The 23,824-nt window shown below is 35.7% G+C and overlaps 3 protein-coding genes across 3 annotated transcripts; 1 reads left to right on the plus strand and 2 right to left on the minus strand.

The window, feature by feature from the left end:
* Positions 1-2,656: 2,656 nt before the first annotated feature.
* Positions 2,657-5,529, minus strand: LOC136801847 (uncharacterized). The gene is made up of 5 exons (XM_067058510.1): positions 5,450-5,529; positions 4,853-5,151; positions 3,971-4,032; positions 3,388-3,750; positions 2,657-2,975 (listed from the first exon to the last, which is right to left on the minus strand). The coding sequence occupies exons 2-5, from the start codon at positions 5,136-5,138 to the stop codon at positions 2,784-2,786; spliced, it is 903 nt and encodes a 300-aa protein (XP_066914611.1). The 5' UTR covers positions 5,139-5,151; positions 5,450-5,529; the 3' UTR covers positions 2,657-2,783.
* A 2,328-nt stretch (positions 5,530-7,857) lies between these two features.
* On the minus strand, positions 7,858-17,786 carry LOC136801848 (uncharacterized). Its single transcript, XM_067058512.1, has 14 exons — positions 17,539-17,786; positions 16,726-17,032; positions 16,223-16,273; positions 15,680-15,820; positions 14,840-14,937; positions 13,629-13,836; positions 12,967-13,020; positions 12,381-12,598; positions 12,007-12,075; positions 10,851-11,154; positions 10,024-10,251; positions 9,347-9,720; positions 8,603-8,910; positions 7,858-8,162 (listed from the first exon to the last, which is right to left on the minus strand). Coding segments are annotated over exons 1-14 (2,436 nt in total). The 5' UTR covers positions 17,614-17,786; the 3' UTR covers positions 7,858-8,161.
* Positions 17,787-18,891: 1,105 nt separating this feature from the next.
* LOC136801849 (uncharacterized) lies at positions 18,892-22,556 on the plus strand. Its single transcript, XM_067058513.1, has 3 exons — positions 18,892-19,255; positions 20,344-20,442; positions 21,252-22,556. Exons 1-3 carry the CDS (start codon positions 19,036-19,038, stop codon positions 22,511-22,513), a joined length of 1,581 nt encoding a protein of 526 aa, XP_066914614.1. The 5' UTR covers positions 18,892-19,035; the 3' UTR covers positions 22,514-22,556.
* Positions 22,557-23,824: the final 1,268 nt, after the last annotated feature.

Genomic DNA, 23,824 nt, shown 5'->3' on the forward strand with positions numbered 1-23,824 from the left:
CATAATCTCATATATCGTGCATTTTTAATGAGCTCTTTTATCCATAGGTGAAATCCTATTGGCTCATTTAAGCTTTAGAAATTAGATGAGACGAGATTCATTGTTTCTGACATCAGTGTAAGAAAATATTTGGACTAAAAAAAGGCCTGTAAACTTGGCAATCCTTCATCAAATGATAAGATTTTTCGATCAATGTTTTCCTTAAGGTGAACTCTATTGCTTGATACTTTCCTCCAAAATTCTCCAGCGACTTTATGTCTACACATTGAGTCTGAAATCGTGTGTGCTTATAAAGAACTTTTCAATGTCTGGCTTGAGAAAATATCTTTTCAAAACAAAATTGAACGGATAGCGAAATGGAACATAAACTTGCTTCGTGGACGAATTTTTATCTAATTTTCGTATATTAAAAGGCGAGAATCTTCAATACTGGTTATTAGAATGTTCATAGCAAACTTGAGTTCTACTAAAAAGTCTTATTTAATCGGGCGAGCTTAGAATTTCTTTTGATTTTATAAAAGAAATCAAAAGACTTTAACGACCAATTACCGACACATTCAACTCCTGTTTTTCTTTATACCTCTATGGTTGAACAAATTGCTTATAGACGTTTGGAGTGTTCCCTTTATCCAGTCGGTGAATTTGCTTACGTCATAAAAAGATAAATTACACGATTCATAAAAACATGATAAAAACTAATAAATTGTTGCATTATCATTCTCTTGTTCTACCATGTCCTAGTGTCTCTAGAAAAGCACCTCGAACAAAATTTTACGTATTTAACCCCTTAATAGTATCTTATACCAAAATTAGATCACAGAATTGAAAAGTTCCTCAAAAGATGGACACTTCTGATTAGCGGACACTAACCTTATTCCCCGATGGTGTCTGCTAATTGGAGGTTCCGCTGTATTCGGAATTAGTTTTTCGGTATATGATTAGCCCGGGATAACCCTAAAGCTTTTTTAAAAGATTGAATGGCGCAACCAAATAGCCCGGAAATGGTAATATGTCCGCCAAATTTTTATTGTTTTTGCAAGCGGTGAAAAAAGGACGGAACAACGTTTTTATTTGAAAATAAAGTATTGCAATTTGTCACTTATTTCGGTTACCCGTTCTTAATAACTTTTTGGTGAACTCGTTAAATGTTTCAAGCAATGAAGTATTATAAGCCCGAAAGGCTAGAATTGAATCTTTAACCTTTTTCAGGCAAGAAAAAGTGAAGCCTTAAAAAATGCGCCGTATTTTAGACGACGGATTGAATCTAGCAATTCTTTTGTTTTCAAGTAATATATTTTTTGAAATTTAGATCTCAATTTTAGTTTCAATCTGTCATTGGTATAAAAACCAGGCGGACGCGCGCAACTTTAGTAGGACTTGGTAGGCTTCAAATCTAACCAAGGAGATTCGATTCTAGCCCTTCGGACTTATACTCTATTGGTTTCAAGTATACTTCACTAGACTCATCAAAATTCACCAAAAGGCAAAATTCAGCTAGAAGTAGACTTAGTCTATCAGATGGCAAACTAAACAAGAACTAAACTCAAAGCTGATGATCTATTTACTCATTTTTCAACTACACTATTTAGACAATAGGTAGTAATTGAAGTAAAAGTTAAAGAAAACTGTTTTAATTTTTGGCCCAGCGCTAATAGGGCCTTTCATTTGCAATTTTCTGTCCGTCCCACGTCCGTGTGTCCGTTTTGGTAGAAACGGTGCTTAAAACCAGTAACACACTTTTTAATTTTGCCGTCTGGAGAGGGAAAAGCTTGCTAAAGTCGGATACTGGCTATAAAAGATATATTTTCTGATTCCGCATAGTAACTGTTAACTCACATGAGACTCACATTAACCACATAAATTTTATTAGCCTGGATATGCAGACCGTAAACTTTTTCACCGTCTAGTTTTTTAAAGATTGTTTTTCTGGTTTACAGTCTGACCCAACTAAAATGCCTGCAGGGATATTTTTCCCTGCATATATGAGTGCACCTAATTATGGTTAAAAAGCGCCCACTCACTATATATTTTTCTATGGGCGTGCATAAGTTATGGAAATTTTCCACCTAGGACATTTTTATTCCAACCCCCCCCCCATGCTTATTAAGTTTTGAGATTTTTTCCAACCTCACCCCACCGCTTATTATTCCAAACCTCCAGCTATTAGGTACCCGAGAGTATTCAACCGGGTGAACCTGAGCCTGTAGACCCGGTTGGTAGGAGACCATTCAATAAAATTTCAAGCATCTAACCAATGCGAAGTACAGCGGTGATTTTGGAAAAAATTTTCCTGTCTTCACTTTGATCCATGTCAACAGGGTCATACATTTGCTGTTTTGCACGCTCGTTTTCAACATGTTACTTACGCCCAACGGGCTTCTTGTTTGTTTCTTTGCTGGTGAGCAGTTTTAACCTTTTCCTTTCGAATGTTATATAATGTTATATTGAAACTGCAGAGAGAGTTAATTTTGAGGATAACTTTAATATCTGCTAAATTATTTACCAAACATGGTTCAGCTACTCAGAGTGGTTCTGCCAATTAATTCTTATTGATATGCTTCAAATTCCGACGTATTATTAACCTATTTAACAGTTTTCCCGTCCTAGTATGTTGTTATATTACCCTGGAATTGACAGTCTGGAAAGAGTTGAAATCTTTATTTTGTAAGGAAATTCATTCTTGCTATTTAAATTAAATAAATTTTTACAATTTTAGAAAATTTCTTAAAATATACAGGCACAAGCAAAATAAAAATTTGGAACAAAATAACAGGAATTTTGTCCTAAGCTGCGAGAACCTCGGGTGTAGTATCAGCATCGACGTTCGGTTCTTTCTTTACAACTTCATTTGTAACAATAACCTCATCAGGACTTTCAACGATACAAAGGTCTTCATCTTGTTCAGTGTGCAAGATTTCTAGCTCTTCTCCACTTTCGTCGCTTTCACTGTGGCTGTTCTCGCTTGCTGATGTCACCTGAAGAAAGGGAATCACACAAGGGTCATTATGACTTTCGAACCTCGTTTCTATTTCAATTATTTGTTATTAAAATAAGTTCCGATTTGATACTCCCTAACAAAAAACACCTTAACCCACCAATAGGAAGGGTAAACTCCTAAAACACAACTGGGAATACCATGAGTATTTTTAAGTTTAATATGTCAGAAGATTTTGTTTCTCCACCGTTGGTATTTGTATAATATCCTCTGTCTGCTTGGAGAAAACAAGTTTACCGGGTCACTGTGACTAAAATTGGCGTTGCTCAATTCTTAAGAAAATACCCACACTTGGTGGCAATAAATCATCAGAAGTTTAAATTTGCTCTATAGCCCGAATATTATCAAACCCCTGGTTTGTAGGAAATAAATAAAATCCTACTACATCATACCTCAGTATCATCATCTGCTGAATTTGGTTGAAAATCAGGATCACTTTCTTGCGAGCATTCATGTACGTAGAAATATCCAGGTAAATGACGTTCAACTTCTTCGTGTTTTCTCTTCTTACCAGGTGAAGTGTCTTTAGATTTACGTGATCTGATACGTCGGGATCGGCGTGGTTTAGGTGGGTTAGCGATGGTCACTAATAGTTCCCAATCCTCTGAGATTTCATTTTTCGTTGCTGTGATGCAAACGGTTAGGAAGCGGTACCATATGCGGGGAAAGAGAAAGAAAATGCGGAGGAACAAACATGTGGACAGATACGTACGATCAATGTAGCCATTTGATTGGTACAACCATTCAGTGTCAACCTATATGGACAATGTAATAAAAAATCAAAGATTAACATGAAAAAGACTAAAATTTTGAAAGATACATAAACCCTTATAGAACATAATAGCCTGGGATTATTCGGAAAGGGCATTGTGTTTTGAGAGTGTCACTCAATTCGACAAGTCAACAAAATAAATCAGCTATTATAAATCCTAAATTGTTTTCCATTTCAATAAGGTGTTTTTTTACAGGACTTACATCTGTCAGTTTTTCTTCAACAAATTGCAGCTGATGGCAAATAAAATCGTCAACAATCATGGCTAAAATAGAACATAAAGCATTAATTTTCGTTATACCATTTAAGGTATTAAGTTAATACTGGTAATCCAAGCCAAAAACGGACGCCTTTTACGAGAATAATCTTACGAGAAATATAGACTCAAACGTAACCAAAATTAAGTTAAAGTAACGAATTAAAATTCTATAAAAAATCTATAGCCTCATATTTCAGAGAGATAAAATTAAGAAAACTAAAGACTCAAGTAGGTAGGACTCTTAAGTAGGAGTGCCCGGGGGGGGCACTCGATCTGAAATCGACCATACGTTCGGCCCAAAATTTGGCTTCTAAAATCGGACCCTTACAGTGCAGTGAATTTCCATGAAAAATCATACCCTTACAGTGCACTTTTTCAAAATTTCTCGCCCGTAAGGGCGAAAATTTTTGCAATTTTCCAAGAAAATGTGGAATTTTTCCTCCAAAATTGACCAATTTTGTGATAATTTTACCAAAAAATTGGCCTTTTACCAAAATTTCCTACCCTTACAGTGCAGTTCAGTGCAGTCTTGTAATTTCATACCCTTACAGTGCACTAGCTGAACTATGAAAAACCTACCCTTAAGGGCCGAACGTCTGGTAGGTCATTTACCTTGAGTGCCCCCCCGGGGGAGTGCCTTATAATCTTTAAACGTCGATGGTGGAGGCTCTACAGCATTTTTCTCGCCCTTACTCGGAGGGGAGGGGTTTCAGGTTTGCAAGGTGACGGATATATGAGCCATGAGTTCGAATCTACCCTTTGAAAAACTATTTGTCCAAACTTTAATAAAATACGAGAACTTAATCTGCGAGTTATAAAATCCAACCTTTACTCATGGTCCACGAAGCCCAGGGCGAAACAATTTCAGCGGAGCATGCAGCCATCAAGGATGTAAACAATTGTAAGAAAATCATTTCAAACAAGTAACATATTTTCCCAATTTTAGAATGTTGACTTTTGATACGTTCATACCAGCCTTTACACCGTTCAAATTCTTCCATGATACGTGGTAATGTTTGAGCCTTTTCCCATGATTTGAATGTGATTGCTGAAGGAGATGGCTGATTATTGGTTGATGTCGAGGGCAGTTGTTCGTCTGCACACGTGCTCATTGTGGTCCAATTGCTAAATGGCAAGAAAGAAAATTAATTTTCATCTCAAATTTGGTTTTGTTTAGCTTTGATTAGCTGGACAGACTGAAATCTACTTCAATTCAGCAGCTTATGCTATTATTTCAAAAGTTCTCTCCGTTTAGCCTTCGTCCGTTTCCACGGACTATTAATTTAGTGTAAGCTACACTAATGTATCTAAGATACGTACCCAGAAGTAAGATTTATAATTTCTCACAGTACCAAATCTTTTTAGTGTTACAAAATAGGTAATAAGATGTCGAGAAAACAACGTCTAAAATTTGTATACATACCTCTTCGTTTGTGACTCAGTGCTGCTTAATCGTCAATTGTTCATACTATCTTGATTTCAACTGAGCTTTTTATCTCTTTTCAACCTGGAGCTTCTTAATTTTAGTTGGTCTCAAAGGGATTAAACGAATTGTCTCTCAATGTTTCCTCCCTTGGGAATAAAGTAGAGCGAACAAAAAAAATTCATTTTATTTTCTTGTTATCATTACATTACGTATGTATATTTTAAGCACACACTTTTATAAGACCAAGTGATCGTCGTAAGAGCTGTATTCATTTTTCCAACATTTTAAATTATCTTCATGGTTAAAAGTTGTTAGCTGATAAATCAAAAGCATTATGAGACCATATTCATTTCAATCCTATATTCAACGTTTATAAAATCGAAGCGTGCTTACAGGCGCTATTTTATTTTGAAGATTGGTTTTAACCCGTTTTAACACTACAATGTTTTTGCAAGCTCAGTATAATTTTCAAAGCAATATAGAATATACCGTCGTTTTGCATAAGTTCCACTTTCCGTACTAAGATTTCTCTGACTTTTCCGGGATTTTTTCCGCTATTTTTCCCAGGATAGCCGGCATGAGATTAGTCTGGAGATCCATACTCTCTATTCAAACTTACACCACATAAGCAATTATCCATTCAGAAGCTACTCATTGAGAGTATGGTATTTTTGACCCAGTTTGAATTTGTTTACATTTGGTTTGAATTTTGTGCCAAAAAAGCCGTTGATAAGGTTAGCCAATCAGGTTCACGCACTACCAATCAAAACAATAATATCCCGTGATTTCAGCAATTGTTTAACAACCAATAAAATTCTGCGACCAGATTTGGCATCTACAAAAATACCCGGCTACTCTGTTATTTCTACATTATTATTCGTTTTAACTAAATGCTATACTTCGAAATCACACGAACAGAGTAGACGGGTCTCCCAGCTAGCATGATATTGGAAAGAGTTTTCTTCTAAAGGTACGGAAAATAACTTTCCGGAGCTAATTTCCCAACCATCCGGAGTCCTGTTCTTTTTCGTTGGTAGAAAATTGGCAGTGGAATCTTAGTGCGGGATGGAAGTGGAATACAAAACGACGGTAGTGAATCTAGACTTAAATGTCAAGAAGGCGACGTAAGATCCCTTTCTTGCTATACACCCCGTCGACCGACTGTTAAGGCAGTTTCACCTTAGTCCATAGTCTCAAATATCACTCCCACCATTTTGAAGTGTCATTTCTGTGTTTTCAGTTGTTTTTGTCATGTTTGTTTGCATTTTTCAGTTTGGTCTTCATTTTACACACTTTTTCTACTATTTTGGGTATTTTTCATTTATGAAGCCAAATTTACATTTGGTCAGTAATTTATTGATTTAGTTTTGTTAATCCAATATCTAATTTGCTTTTTTCACTAATATATTTCATTTTTACATAAATTATTTCTGGTCTGTATTTTATGCATATGTGCATAAATACAGCTCAGTTCAGCCACTTGTCTCATTCCAACAGAGACTATCAAGGAGTCAACATCAAATATCAACAGTCTATACTCAAGTATTTTGGACTCAGTCCACCTTTTATACACTTGGTGTTAGTCCACACACACCTTGTGTACTTGCTGCCTGCACACAGCTTTCACACTCAGGCCAGTCTTGTTCTTTTGCCTTTTCTTTGCTCTTCCTTTTTATAGTGGCTCTTAAGTTAAGATAGCTTTTCATTTCATATTTTCAGAATTCAATATACTTTATACACTTACACATAACTTTGTCATTCAAATTTATACTCAAATTTTCACTTCACAGACTTAGTTTTTGTTCAATTTTTATATTATTTCAGTTTGAACCCTCGTAATCACGTATCGTTTATCAATAAATGAATACACTGCACAGTGTTACAAACACGGCTACCGCCTTGCTGACTCCTTGTACGATCATCTCTGACCCCGCACCGACAAATATATACCAGTCCTATCTTTCCTTTTAGTTTTAACACAAATTCTTTAATACGAGTTCAAACGAAGTATGGGAAAGTATTTCATATTTTTCTCCAAGCCTTGAAAAAGTTTTCTTTAATCTATTTTCACAAAATGCAGTTTCGTAATTATTGGCCTGAAAAAACTTTAAACAGAATTTTGAAGACCTCGTTTTTTCATTATTTTGTGGTAAATAATATCCTTTAGCAAGATTAGTTAGACGTCCGGCAAATTTGCTGTTTTTTTCATATAAATGGAGGAGAAATGACTCACTAATAAACTAAAGATATTCTGAAAAATAGCTTAGTTGACCACAGGCTTGTTATTCAGGCGAAAAATCTCAAAAGATCTCAATTATAGAAAATTGGACACTCATCATCAAAAAAGCTTTCATTTTCTGTCCAGGGATATTTGGAAAATGACAGAGAAAAGTTCGATTTTGATTAAATTTTTTGCAAAATCTTTAAACTATTTACAAAACAGAAACGATGAAAAAAATCAAAAATACATTTATACAAGGTCTACTTCAAACAAAATACAGGAAAGGGAAAAACAGGAGAAAAACAGCTCTAGCTCATCAAATTTTATGAAATCTCACCCCACGTCCCAAATACACGTAACAACTCTTAGTGGCGCGGTTGGCTGTTTAGGGAACTGGTAATAAATTCAAAAGGTAGGAAGATTTGTTCTCGGTGGAAAAAAAACCGAGAAAGAAGAACGTATTGAAAAAAGTGAATGTTGCCCCAATATCTGATCATTAAGATTGTTTGTTAACCGGTTACTTTTTCGAAGCGGGCTACATGGCTTTTTGCGCAATGCAATTGGTTCTTTTCGCATGACGACGGGCCTACATTGTCCAGAGTTGCCCGTCGTTAGGAAAATTCATTGTGACGTCACTTTTTCAAAGGAAAATGAACAATGCGTTGACATCATTTCTCTCATTTTTTATTTCTGACGTCAGAAATTATAGCAATTTTTTATCTCTTTTCGCTTGTTTTTTCGCTTTATTTCGCTATTTTTCCTGGATAAAGCGCTAAAAATCGATCAAAGTTGAAGGAAACGGTTAACAAATACAATAATGACCGGTTTTTTTCGGGCTGTACTGAAAATATTGCCCTCGGTCAACGCAACAACCTCGCAAGCTCGGTCGTTACTTGACCTCGGGCAATATTTCTCAGTACAGCCCTCACTAACCGGTCATTATTGTATTAGAAGCTTCGTCGTCAAGCTCATCAGCAAATGTTACTTTCCGTTCTTTTGCTTTCTTTTCTGAAACATTCTGTTCATAATTATTATTTTGGGTGGTATTAGTATCGTGTTTGTTATCATCGTTAATATTTGTCGTCGTATCCTCATTGGTGGACGCATAACTAAACAAAGAATCTGTCTCTTTTGAATCTTCTAACTCTTCGTTTTCTTCTCCCGTTGGAATATCATCCTCTTCACCATCATCGAGATTCGAATGGTCGATTGGTACAACGTCTTCACATAAAGTCCCCTAAAAAGAAGGTAATTTTAATTAATTCAGGAAATGAAACAGGAAGGTAGCTAGGTGGCGGGGATGGGGATGAGCTCTATTTTTTCGCACAGATTCGGGAAATTTGATGAAATTTGAAAATTAGATACACTGGAATACACAGATAGCTTATTTGAAACACTAGATAGGGTTACGCTTTCTTTTTCAAGCCATGGCGGCCGCTGAAGCAAAATAGATGCACCTTTTTTGCTGAGTAGACTACAGTAGTACATTACAGTTTGGGACCGGCAATTTGTTTAGTCAGAACAAACATCCGACATGGTAGTAAATGAGGAGACGAGCGAATGGTCTTAGGTGAACAAATTGCCGGTATCGAAATACGATCTACTCGTAAAGATGGCGCTAGGACAGAGTATTTTTGTATAAGATTAGTACTCAAACTTCATAAATTTTTTACCTTTGAGCACGTGGATGCATAGCAATTGACGTGAATTTGTGTCTTTATTTTCTCTGCCAACATCTGAAGGTGTTCTTTACGCTCTTTAAATTCGGGTACATTCTGTTCGAAAATCTTATCATAGAAATACGAGAAATACGTTTTGATACCGAAGATGTTTTGAACAAATCCTGAAAATTGTCGTGGAATGTTGTAAGATCTTGGAACGAGGTATGAAGGAATGGCTTCTGTGTTTGAACAATGTAAAGCGATAAACCGGTTAACGTTCTGGTCTGTGTTTTTGTTGTTTGTGGATGATTTCTTGTAAACAAATTCATTTGATACGAGCTGATTTAATACGAATTGATATGGTTGATGGCACGGCAGATTATATACTGAAATAAATAAATCATTTAAAGGTCGAATTAATTTTTTGGAAAAGTGACTGATTTTTTAGGACGGAGACAAGATTTTTAAAACTAGACGCGGAAGGTGTAGGGACTAGATTCCAAAATATCTTTTATGATTTTAATCAATTAATCAGAAACTATGAGAAGTGACTAGTGCCTTACTCACGCTCCCAAAGTTTGAATGAAAGTTATTTTGCAGAATATTTTGGCTAATAATACAAGATATTCAAACAACGTCAATCGAACGTCCAGATAATACGTTGAAAGAACATTGTTAGCACAGCATACCTTCCATGCAAAGAATAGCAACATAGTCTGCTTTTTGAAAATTTTCCATCAAAACTTGACACAACCCTTCATTAGCAATTTTCTGCGTTTGTAAGATGTCGGAATAAACGTGAACACCGAATGTATTAAGTTGGGATGCCAAGAAAACAGCAAGATTCTCCATTTCAATGCAACCGTGTGGGTGGACCAGCATCACTGATGGAATTGCTTCAACCATCTCCATTGTTTCTGGAAAGAGAAGAATATACACTTGCTATTTTAAATACTTTATGAAATGTCACCGTGAAGACAAACCCAATTCTATTCAACATGCACTCAGAGAATACAGATATAGCTATGGCAGTCATCATCCAAGATCTTGGATGAATAAAGTTGTGCCAATCAAATCACAAATAACAAACTTAGTAAAGATTCAATGAAAAAGATAACATTCAGATTTTTCTGTGAATTAGGAATTGGTAAAGAATTGAAAATTGATTAATTATTGGGTTATTACTCTTAGGTTCCAAATAAACGGCCCCCCCGCTTGTTAATTTTTCTTTAAAATTTTCCAACCCCCCCCCCCGGACCTTATTAGGACCCCCCGTTTATTAATCTCTAAGAATATTTTCAGCTGTCAAAGAGAAGGCCCCTTATTTTGCTCTAAATAGCCTGATTTTAGCCTATTTTTACCTTATTTTTGGGTTTCAGAAGTACAATTTCCAACTCCCCCGGCAATTAGGGAGTGTTGAGACTTGGGAGTCAGAGAAATGATTTCTTAGCTTATAAGGGAGGCATATCATGAAATGATGGGGGAAATGGTTTAAAAGGTTTATGTAATTAATCACCATAATTTTCCATTTCTTTTTCAAAAGATGGATCAAGATTTTTTCCAAAATGTAGTTGAATGGATCTCTTCAGAATTCGTCTCATTCGCCGACAAGCTAAAATCATGGTTAGTGAAATAAGAATTATGATTGTGCAAAGTGCGATAATGATCAAAATCAAAGTAGTAGTACTGATTTGTTTTGAAGTGACGGGTGTGGTTGTGGGTGTGGTTCTGGGTGTGGTTGTTGGTCGTGTGCAATTTTCAGGTACCACATGTGTTGTAAGTAGTATCTTGTCTTCGTCACCATTTTGAAAATTGATCAGCTAGAAATACAAAAATAATTTTTTAAATACTAGAGCACCCACTCCTCACAGACCCGGTTGGACTACTACCTCCTACTAAAATAATTGGCCAAAATATCGTTCCCAGAAGAAAATTATACTCCAATTTTTGTCCTCGCTGAAAATAATCAAATGAAAAGATCCTCACAGTAGGGATGTGACACACTAATGACTCATCTGCTGTGAATGGAAAAGAGACGTCATATGAACGTTGAATGGAATTGTTGGCATTTTTGGGTATTTTAGCGTTTTACAGAATTTAAAGTTTGGGCGAGGATGACATTTTCAGGCTTTCTAATTTATCTTTTTAACGGATATTTCGATTTGGGAGGAATATAATGGCTTCTTATCCTAGTCGGACCATTCACTAGCTCTTGGATCCCCATCCTAAACTAAAGTTTTAAGTCTCATTTTTAAACTCAGAGTTAAAACTCTACCTTTCAATCCTAAGTAAAGGCACTTAAAACTAATTGCGGTTCTTAAAATCTAAATTTGCAAAAGAGTGCTCAACAATAAAAAATTGATTACTGCAATGACGTAGAAAAATGTCATACACCCCTGTGACCACAGCCCCACTGACAGATTTTGCCATAATTTCAGCCCCACTGGGAAATTGACTCTAATTTCATCCCCATTCGAAATTCAATACAAAAATTTGCTGTCCAAAGCCATCCCCACTGGATATTTCAAGCTCGGGGACAATATAATTTCTATCCCAATTGGGATTTCGATAGAAATGTTTATCCCCACTGTGGGAAAAAGTTCCACCGGGGCTGTGAGACAGGGGTGTTGATAATCATATGAAATTGGCTAATGATGATCGAACATTCTCACCTCAATGTATCCGAAAGGAGGTTCACCACCAATGTCTTTCCTGGGAATCAATTTAAATTTTCCTTGACGCTGGAAGAATTAAAAAAATATCAAACACGCAATTTTAATATGTCAAGTTGAAGCAAGTACCAAACTTTAATGCATTATTTTCCCGTAGCTTATATAGCTCAAAAGAAGTGTATAACGGCAGGATTTTGGGAAGTGCTCGACAAAAGAGATCACAAAGAAGCCCCAGTTGGCACACAACGTTGTTTTAACGTTTATCTAACGTACACAACGTCCATATAACGTTAGATGAACGTTGAAACAACGTTATGTGCCAGCTGGGGCGAGTGAAGGGACTTGGTTCGAGTTTGAGAAAAGTTCGAACTTACCCATGGTAATATATGCTTTATCCAAGTTTCAGTTTTTAATCTGAAATGAGTCATATTCATTTGACCACTATCCGCTTTGCCGACAAGTGTCACATTTCGATTCGCTTCCCAATGGAGGTACAAATTGCTTTTGTTGGTGTAGATATAATCAAACAAACCAATTGTGGTGAAATTATATCTTCGGCACATACCAGTTATTCTTAAATTCTTGAATGGATCTGTGGATATAAAGATTAAATAAGCTCAATAAAAAAAGTTAATCGAGTTTTGTAAATGGCAAGCAACTTGCAAGTTTGATATAATATCGGTTCAGGTCTTTCTAACACTTAATAGAGATTTAAAATTTGAGAGCCAATTACCGACTTATCTCTGTACTCCGGGGCTCAGTTACTTCCCATATGCATATCCATGTATTGTTATCGTCTCTTCTGATTATGTTTATATGACCCTTACAGAGTCAGAAAATCAAGATGTCGTGATTTGAGTACTGTACTAAGTGATCAATAATTTTACGAAATAGGAAAAGATTTGAGTAGTGTTAAAAATTACAGAGGCTCGACATAGAAAAAGAGTAGTCAGTACTTACAACATGAGGTTGGGTACGAGCCATTATGAGATTCAGCATATTCGTCACATAGCACTAAAGTGTACAAAACACAATGAATAAGGACTATTTGGGTTACCAAGCTGTATGGTTTTATACGCGAGTTTGGCCGTCACATTAAATTGGTGGGGTCATATAGTTTAACGATGTGATAAAGTGGGCTTTTTCTCGTCGAAGTTTCAGTGTTTGAAGAAAATGTGACGACATTTTGGTGTCAAATATGCCGTGCTGCGACAAGATAAGGATTGTGGCATCATTTTGCTATCGGTTATACATGAAAAATGCGTCTCTCAAAAGGGGTACAAAAACGATAAATTACAAATTAGTCTATGAAAGGGTTCCAAAATATTACGAAATATCAAAGATCGACTGCTTCAAAAGATCTTAAAATCTAGTAATTTTGAGCAAAAAAAGTTTAAAATAGTTGCTAAAAGGGTCGCAAGTACCTTGAAAGTCAGTCTCTTATTTGGTAGATTTTCGAACTTTGACTCGGACATACCCATCAACTCGCAAACCTAATACCCACGTGGGTGTTCATGACCCCCGTACACTCCCTAATATAACAGAAAATGTTTCATCAAATTTTGCTTGGGTTATGAAATGATAGTGAAATACAAAAAAGGTTGACATCACCCTTGGCTCACCTTCACGAGATCGAAAGTTGACTATTGCATTAAGTTCATTAGAATTCGGTAATGCTTGGAAATCGATGTTCATCTTATAGCTTGTGGTGTGACCTCTGATTTGTCGCTTGTGGTTGATCCAAAAGGATCCAAAGACGGTCAGGGGTACTGAATAGTTTGTGATTGGAGTCACATGACCTCTCATAGGCTTTGTTGATTTTTTGATTTTCTAAAAAAAAAAAATATTTGCGAATACACATTTTTTTCTTTATTAGCAGATTCGACTTTGATGGCTCATGGCTAGAGTTCCAATCCAGCTCAATTTCTGAGAAACTTGCTTGAACCCCTCCTTTTATTTATACAATATTTATGCCTGTTGGATCAAGTTCTATCGTTGGTTATCTGAAAAGCTTGCTTTTACGAAAAAGTACAAAAGCTCGAGTCTTAGAAACCTGGTCGCTTATAAAAAGAAGAATTTGTGGCGAAAAGAACTGATGTGTATAACTATGCTTCAAAAGTTCACTGCAGGACAATCTTATTTCAGAAAAGATAAAAAAATCAACGCGTAAGAATTAGCGTAATATCGAAAGAAATTTTACGAACTCATACTTCAGAGCCAAACCTGTCTTGCTAAGGGTGTTTTCAGATTATAGTTTGATCGAAGAAAGTTCTGGTTTTCGAACGAAAGACAAACTTTTTTCGTCTCAAAATTCGAAATATCAGGTAAATTTGAATAACTCAATACCCAAAGTTTATTTTCCTCAAACTAATTTTCAGAAATTATGCAAAGAAGGTGTTTAAATGTAAAAAAACTTTGTCTATAAAGTGGAGCAATGTCTATTAACCCGTTGGATTGTAATTTAGCTAATAACCAACTTGGTGAATGGGCGGCCGCCTTCCACCCTTTGTGTCTAAACGTCATTGCTGTATATATTATATTCATAATGGCAGAAGTGAACGAAAAGATGGGCTCATTTGATCCGTCGGCGATGGATTTGAAGCCGAATGAGAAAAATAGAAAATATGATTGTATAGGTGGGGACAATTTTACCCCAAAACTTATACTTATAAGGGGCTAGCCAATATTTGAGGCCAAAACTTGCACAATACGTCTCCGAGCCATCTTGTCTAAACCCTTCTCCATAAATTTTGCAAATTAAAAGTTAAAGTTCGAATAAAGAAAAATGAGAAAAATACTAAAACGATACAATACTCCATTTCACAGGTCTTACCATTTGCTTGTTAAAGCCATATTTTGTGTACATAGAGAACGAAAAGCCATGGCCATCAAGGTTGATGGTCAACTTGAAACCATACAATTGATTCTCATCTATAAAAATTCCAACACACAGATTATCAGTGAATCATAAAACTGAGGAAGAAGAATAAAAGTCAGATTCAAATTTTTTGATTGTCAGGTTAAATATTGAGGGTCTCGCTGAAAAATGTTGAGGAATGGAATTTCGAAATTTTAACTTGAACGCATAAAAGTTTAAATTTTTACTTTCAAAACTCGTTCTGAAAGAGTTTTCTACAGGTTAGATATCGGAAACTTTCAGGGAGGTTTATCGAAAAAAGGAGCCTATCGAAAAGCAGAATCTCGATTAGAGTTTCTTAAGAAAATTCGACTGCGATTTTCAATTTCATCGAAAACGGAAACTTGTCGAACAAAAGAACATCGAATAAAGAGAACGTACTGTAAATAGGATTCAACATCAACTTTTAAATAGACGATATCGGCTTCGCATGAAAACTCAGATTTGAGCATTCCCCACAATCCTTTGCGCGTAAAAAATTTCACCGTGAACTTTTTTCCGCGCAAAGCATTGCAGGCAATTTTCGGAGGTCAAATCTGAGTTTTCATGTTAAGCCGATATCGTCTATTATTAGTATTACCCCGTCACTAAGTTTGTGATAAGACAGGACTACTTTACCATCCGACTTATGTTACCGTAGTTATCGTTTGACACGGCTATAAATCTTTTAAGGCAACACATTTTTTTAACTCACCCCTAAGATGGAAATGGAATTGTCGCGCTTGTTAAATTTTAATAATTCAATAATTAATTTACCATGAAATTTGTCTATCTTTGTCCAGGATAACATGAAATTAGTTCGACCATATTTATCCATGAAGTCACGGAGATGAAGATTCTCAATGTTCATTCTTGGACATTGGATGTATTGCTTGAATACTTGACCTTTCTTTCGAGCTATAATTTGCGGAAAAATAATTCACCCATTACTTTTTGGATGAACTCGTTGAGAAAATTTGTAGTAAATTACAGTGAAAAAATGAATTTCGTGAATACACCCCTGTCTCACAGCCCCGGTGAAATTTCTTCCCACATGGGGATGGAAAGTTCTAATCCAAGGAGGTATATAAATTCTATTGTTCTCAGGTAAAACTGAAATGGGGACGAAATCAATGTCTATTTTTCAATGGGGTTGAAAATGCAGGGTATTTTTCCCACCGGAGACAAAGTTCTGGTCAAATTTTCCAGTGTTGCTGAGGTCCCAGCGGGTCTGTGACACAGGTGTGTGGTAATAGATTGTAGCTTTTCAACGTTCCAAAGTCTCTCTCAGGGTAACAAAAATCAGAATCGTTCACAAACCATAAAAATGTTTCAACGCCTGTTCTCTTGTTGGAGTGCCACAGAATGAATCTGAAAAAAATATTCAAAAACTATAATTTGAATCGTGGCGTACTGGTTAAAACTATACATTCTAGAAAACTTGTCACTTGTCTAGCACTCAAAGGTGAAATAGGTTTCACTTTTTTATGTTTGGTTTTGAGTGTGTTTGACATTCAGTAACAGAAAATTAAAAACAAATATAAAAGGACTGGGCTCTATGGGTATATTATCAATTAATTATCTTTCCCGGGACGCTTCATATACTTTTCTCTGAGAGCCAGCTCAAAGTAGTAGAAGGCTTTTTCAAGAAGTGTAAAGAATATTCTGTGCTCAACTACGAAACTGACTAATTTGTTTAATTTTTTTTAATTTTACAAAGTTCGCCTCCACTAGCCGGAGTCATTTGTCTTTTTTTGTAGGCCAGTAGAGTTTTACTTTTGAGAATAGAAATCAAGCAAAACGACAGTAAGACACGTACTAACCTTTCAATAGAACGCTTATGTTTTTAGTAGCCACTATACCATCTTTATTTACTTCACATTCAAAACAATATTTTCCTGGACTCGGATGTTTATTAAACTCTAAATAAAGTCCTGGTCCAACTTCTTTTATTTTATGAGATTGCTCTTCCAAAGCAACTTTGTTGCAAGGTTTCCAGGAAATATTCTTTGATAAGATGTTTGAATGACAGAAAAATGTAGGAAGTTCTTTAGTTGTATTGGTAACTTGGATAATTTCGTACGATTCTTGAATTTGTTCAGCATTGTCAATGATAGCTGTTATCGGTTGCTGAAATAAACGAAAAAAAACTTTTCCTCATCAAAAGAACTCAAAACTTTATGGGTCTTATGGTCCGTGTTTTGAATCCGGAGATGTTTTAAAGCTCTTATTAGTTTGGAGCTAAAGACTATTGGGGACTCTTTTATACCTTCAGATTTTGTCAAAGTTTATCGGAAACATAGTCGGGTGACTAACGATCTGGGGGAGCACTCGACCGGAAAGTGTCACAAGATGGACCGCAATTACGGTAAGTCACTTGCTTTGAGCACTTCAATTCAACTTAGTAAGCAGTTCAACTTGGAGTGGAAGAAGAGTACTGGAAAGTGTTCCCGGGAACAATAAAGTAGAAGAATCATACGGTAATTGACGGGTCAAAAAGGGTCAATAGTTCAGTAGATTATGAAATGTAATGAATCATCAATTATCAACTTGAAAATAATAGCTATTTACGATTATAACTTTATGGAGAAATAAAGTTTTAGATAGTAATCAAGAATTGACCAAAATTTACATACCACATTACCAAGCTGGTTCGAAACAACAATTAATCGAAAGAAACAACAAAAAACTACAACACTAATGAAGTCCATTTTTATAACTCTCTTTAAAAATAACGGTTTAAAATTCTTCAAGATTCTTGAAATGTTTTACAATCAAATAAAGTGTGTATTTTCTTTAAACAGTTTGTCATCTAAACGCGCACATGTCACATAACGTTTTTTTACTGATTTACTCTCTTCATAGAAAAGCCATCAAATTCAACAAAGTGTTGTGGTGGCTTCAGGGTAATAAAATCACGATTTAGCATCAAGACGAACCAAAATTACTAAATTACTTGAAAAACCACTAACAATTCTCTTTAATTACACCAAAGATATCTTAACGAGCAAAAAGCTCTTCGCTAACAATTTTTCTTGGCAACTTTTCAGTAATAATATGAAAACGTCACAAGTTTAATTCAAAATAAGGTCATTAAGGGCATCCGATTTAAAGATAAGTAATTAATAATGACAGACTATCCAATATTATAGATATTAAATGGTCTGCGAGCTGTTGAATCTTAAGATTGATGAAGCAAACAAAGGAATGTTTTATGCTGTTTTCTTCTAAGACCTTTAAAGAGGTTTTCCCAGCTAATTTAGGTCCACTTCCGCCATAATCTGGCCAAAACTCTCTGTAACTGTCACCCTTTGAAAGGGAAAATTTTCAATTTTTCGTGATTTTGGAAATTGTTTAGAAAAAACTATATTGTTATTGGCTTTTGCCACCTTCTGAGACGAGGCTACCCTTACCGCTCGCACACACTTTGATCTTTGAAACCCGACAGACGTGTATACCGTGTATACACGTTCTAAATTACTGCCGTGAAAAGCACAGGCCGAAGTCATATATCGACCTGTGCCGAACAATCCAGATTCTCCTGACCACATGATTTAAAAGTGCATGAGCCGAATGCTTTTAGAAAGACCTTTCTAATGGTACAAAACCATTATCTCTCAAGGTATAAAGCTTTTATGCAAGTTTGAAAATTTGGATTTCAAAAATAAAAGTTGGAAATTTTCACATTTTTCAAAAAATGTTGCGCGCTTGAAAGCAAAGTTTTATCTGAAAAGCTTTGGTAGTCTTCAAGTTTAATTTAATTTTACCATGGGGAATTTATCAAATCAACCCTGCAAATCATAATGCTTTAGAAACACTGATAAACATCTTAAGATTTCGAATTTTCGAATTTTTAGAAACAATGTTTCAGATACGGTTGGATAGCGATAAACAAATTAATCTTTTGTTTCAAAGTAATATCTATTGTTTACAGACAATGAGTTTAAACAAAGAAATAAGATAAAATTCAGAGAAAAGAAAGTACAAAAGTAATTATTGCTCATTAAAAATAATTTGTAACAAAAAGCAATTAATTAGATAATGACATTACGTAATGATTGGAACCTGATCAATAAACTTTTTACAGTCAGCAAAATATAACCAAATTTTATTGGCTTAAATTTTCGAAAAAAATGGCGCCGCAGAATATGACTGGATTGGTCGATGACTTAGACATATGGCGTAATAGTGGCATGATCGTGCCAGCTATTATGACATTAATTTGTTTTGTCTGTACCGCAGTCTCGTTAACTGTGTCCGGATTTATTTGTCTACGTGATCGTGAAGCACAAGAAGCCTCCGACAATAAAGCGAAACATCATAAGGAGCAAGAATTCGTCTCTAAAGTTCTAGGTATATTAATGTTTAAATACACCTTTTCGACCGTAGCCGCAAATTGCCGCGCGGGCATTTTTTGTCCGTTTAAACACCTTAAAACCGTCACAGTCTTTTTTCGCACTTATAGACAATAGAAAAAAGGGTGAAAAAAAGGATTGGATCGAGTTAAGGGGGATAATGTAATAATAAAGTGGCACGCGCCTGACCACGCGACTACGGTCAAAAAGGTGTATAAAACAGTCACGTTTTTTTTCAACTTAAAAATCTTTGCAGCCTTCGAATATTCAAAACTTTTTTGGAAAAACTTTATTTACATGTTCTTGTTTTCAGAATTTAGTTTGTATTCTGGACATTTACTTGAGTCTTCGTAAAGCCTTCAAATGTTTTTTTATTTTTGACCTCAAATGTTTTTATATAGTTTGTTCTTTTAATAAAGAAAAAAGGTTCAAAACACGATATGTTCCTGCTAAAGTTCATTAGTAGCAGCCGTAAATCTAGAGGAATACTGTTTGCTGGATACATTTCTCACTCAAAAGCTCATTTCATATTCATCCCAAATCTACAATCATGGTTGTAATATTTAAGAAAAAAGGGAAATTCCTACGAAATTTTATAACCACAAACGATTTGGAAGCGCTCTAAATTAGGTTTGAAGGATAGAGTTTTAACTCTGAGTCTTAACGCTAGACTTAGGAGCTTAGGATCTAAGGATCCAAAAGTTAAAAAATGGTCCAAAAGGGCTCAGAATATAGCCTGGAAATCTATAAACCCCTTCCGAATTGAAATACTCGAATTTATTTATTAATTAGCCCATAAGTGACTTCCTCGCCCGAACTCCAAATTTCGAAAAACGAGGAAATAAGCTAAATTCTCAATATATTTTCACTATGATTGTAGGCGAAAAAAATCAAAGTGGTCCACCAACCTGTGCCAATACTAACTGCCATATCAGTTAAAGTGCATACGTGCATGCATGAATCTGAATCTGTTCTGCTCGGAGATTAGTTTAGAGGAGGCATTTACAAAAGAGATAAAGGTGTTTTCAAAATACTCTACGCCCTTAGTTTTCCACTCTTTAAATTATTTCACTCGATTTCTTATAGGTTTATTCTACAAGATTCGGACTTCAAACATTTTTCGAATTCAAGAAATTATGCAAGATTTGAATGACGAGAGACCTGTTTGGATTGGCAAGAAATCTGGTAAGTGTAAAACAAGCTTTATAAGAGAATCCCCAGATGGCACACAACGTTGTTTTAACGTTAATCTAATATTCACAACGTCCATATAACATTGGATGAACGTTGTAACAACGTTGTGATTAAGAATTGCATCGTCACAGGTTAAAGTTATCAAAGACTGCTAAATTCTAGTGCTCACTTTACGAGTCCCAGAAGAGGTTGGGAAAGCACAAAAATTTAGCGTGCCTTTTTCGAATTATAACGGAAATGGTATAAAGTTTTTAAGAAATTCTTCTTTGGAAAGTCTGTCCTACTCATCATATATTCTCTACTCAGTCAGATCTATGAAGAGTTGATATTTTGAACCTACAGGGGTAAACTCTCTTTCCTTTGCGATGATAATAATTGATTTTAAGGCTACCTACCCTCGCACATCACTCCAATTTTTATTTAAAAAATCATCACTGAGAGATGGAATAACTATTCACATTTATTAAGAAAAAGTCCAAAACTCCTCCTGCTTTTCCAATATATGAGTTTAGAAAGACGTTTTTGATTGTAGCAACAGTCATTGCTAAGGTTTTGTTTCATTTTGCGGCTGTAGCTTTGATCATCATCGAATAAACTGTATTAAGGAAACCTTCTCTTCCAACACTATTTGGCACTTACTCGATTATAAAGTATTTGGCACAGGAAATTTCGAGGGAAGTTATAAGTACCTACCTGTCAGTATGAACATTTATGGTTGTCATGGTTGCTTAATTGAACTATCTGGAATATTGTCAGTGATTTTTATAACTTTCTTCTTATACAATCATTTTTTGTTTTAGAAATTATCCTAAACTTGGAATATTACGGTATATACCTGACCGAACGTGAAAAGACAAAACTATCGGCTTCCCATGAAGTGTTCGAGATCGATTGTCAATCATTATTTTATTTCGAGTTAGAACGGTTTTCAAAAGCACAAGCTATATACGGACCCAATGTTTTGAAATATTTTGAGAGTATACAACAAGATGGAGCAGCTTTTCCTCGAGAATTCTATCCGGACAGTAAACCAGTGTTCGGAACTGATATCATTTACAATGTTTTTACCGAAATGCAAATTTTCACAGAACTATTCGTCCTTTTATCGACTGGGATAGATTTAGAAATTATAAGTGTGCGTGCTATTCCCTCTCAATTCAGACATTCGAAACTTGGTCAAGAACTTAGCATGATTCAGAATTTTTTATATAATTATTACTTACGAGTGTTTCCACAAGAAAGGAGTACCGCAGCTGTAATGCGAAAACTGCCAGACTTACCGATTATTTATGAGCCGATCGCTCCCACAGACGAAGGGGGTGAACGAGAAACTATCGAGACTATCATTGAAGAGTCAGAGGAAGTTATCGATCCACCCGCATCAAGACGATCTTCTATAATGGGGCGGGCACCCCCAATTATACCGCCCCCACCTGCTGGGACAAGCTCACGAAGGTCATCAGTAGCTTCAGCTTCTGGTAGTACATCTAAAACAAGTACAACAACAACCACAAAACCACGTAAAATGTCGTTAGCGAATCTAGATAAACAGAGATTGAAATTAATAAACGCTTACAAGACGATATCTGAGCGCGTCCGCGAGCGGCCCGCTTACATGGGCGAGGAAGTTGATGAAGAAGAGGAAGATGTCGGAGATGAGGATTTTTCGCAGGAAAGCGGTGAGTTAAACGCATCCATGGACTCACGACGAGTAAGTTTCCAAAGCGAAACAACACCAAAACATTCACCAAAAAAGGATCCACAGATTCGTACAAAACGTAAAACAATTAAAAAGAAAATCGTTGAAAAAAGAGCAGTTCCGGAAACGGCTGCTCAACAAGAAGTACTTTTAGATGAAATGAGGAAACGTTATAAAGCACCCGTACGGAGAGATAACTCACGGCGTCGCGGGCGTTTGATTAAGGAGGAAACATTAATACATAACGCTTTTACGTATATGACGACGCGAGTGATTGCGTTCCTACAAGAGAAAGGTCAATTATCGGATGAGCAGATTGATAATACGAAATACTTGGCTGTTGATAGAAGTTTTATCATATAGCATCTTTTTAATTATGTAGTTCCAATACTTTAATTATGTTAAAGTTTCTTGCTTGTCCACTAGTCCATACTTAGCGTATGCTAAGCAAAACTATATAGTATAACCTAATCACAATTAACTTTAGAAGTTTTGCAAACCCCAGAAAACCTAATACAAAGGCTTTTTTTAGCTAAAATTTAATTCTTCAGAAATAGAAGACCAACTACTTCTAATTTTCTCTAATTTCGTCCAGTAAAGTGGGGGGGGCGTACGGTATTTCGGAATTGTGGGAATCAACCTTTTTTTCTTCGGAATTTCGGAAATCAGGCAAAATTCCTTCGGTATTTCGGAATTCTGAAATTGTTTCGGTATCGGAAATCCATGAATTTTTGTGTCGAAGTTTCGGTATTATAAGTTTTTATCCCCCTTTTTGGAATTCATACATTAGTAAATTAGTCAAAACGGAATTGCAAGTATTTTTTTACGGAATTTTGGAAATTTTGGCAAAATTATTCGGTTTTTTGGAAATCGCAAACCCTGTGCCCCCCCCCAGAGTAAAAGTACCGCTTTTAACTTTTGAAAATAGAATTCTCTTAAAGAAAAGAGTAAATGGCACGTAAAAAAAGAGTACCTTAGGGGAAAACTGAGTCGTCCAGTAAAATTTAATTCGGGGGGGGGGGGACTTTCTCAGTTTTTTGAAAATCTCAATGTTGACCAAAAAAATCTTCTTTGCCGCAGGAAGCCTTTTTTCGTCACTTTTCCCCATTAACTTTCCCCTTTGAGGTATATAGCTTTTTCCAAAAAGTCTCAATTATCATAAATATACCCTTTATCGTTTCTCTAATCAGATCAGTCAGTTGAATAAATTTGGCAGGAGAATTGATCAAGAGAGGGTCTTTATAACCCTAAGAGCCCCCTTAGGGACCTGCGATTATTCCAGTGCCGGTGATGATCATACCCACCCTTCAAAAAGTAGTAAATTATGACTAGAATTCGTACTAAATACTTCAGAGTAAAGAATTAACAGATCATTGCAGATCAGTGAATTTCGTAAATTTTTGCATACAAAATAAAAGGAATGGATGATCACCATCGTCCTATTACATTTTAACACTCTTATAGTGGGCAGACGAACTGGCGGACGGGGGGTGTTAGTTGGTGGGCGTAGATTAAAATCACCCATCAATATGATTCATTGGACTTTGAAATATTTTAAAAAGACAGATGAACGACTTAAGTTAAGTAAGTTATGTTTTAAATCATTTGGCATGGTAGGTGCATATAAAAAAAGAAAAACAGTTTATTTGAAAGCAAAGCTCAAATGGTACTAGT

The sequence above is a fragment of the Clytia hemisphaerica genome, unplaced genomic scaffold (assembly GCF_902728285.1).
Source record: "Clytia hemisphaerica strain Z4C2 unplaced genomic scaffold, Clytia hemisphaerica genome assembly, whole genome shotgun sequence".
In the NCBI taxonomy this organism is placed as follows: Eukaryota; Metazoa; Cnidaria; class Hydrozoa; order Leptothecata; family Clytiidae; genus Clytia; species Clytia hemisphaerica.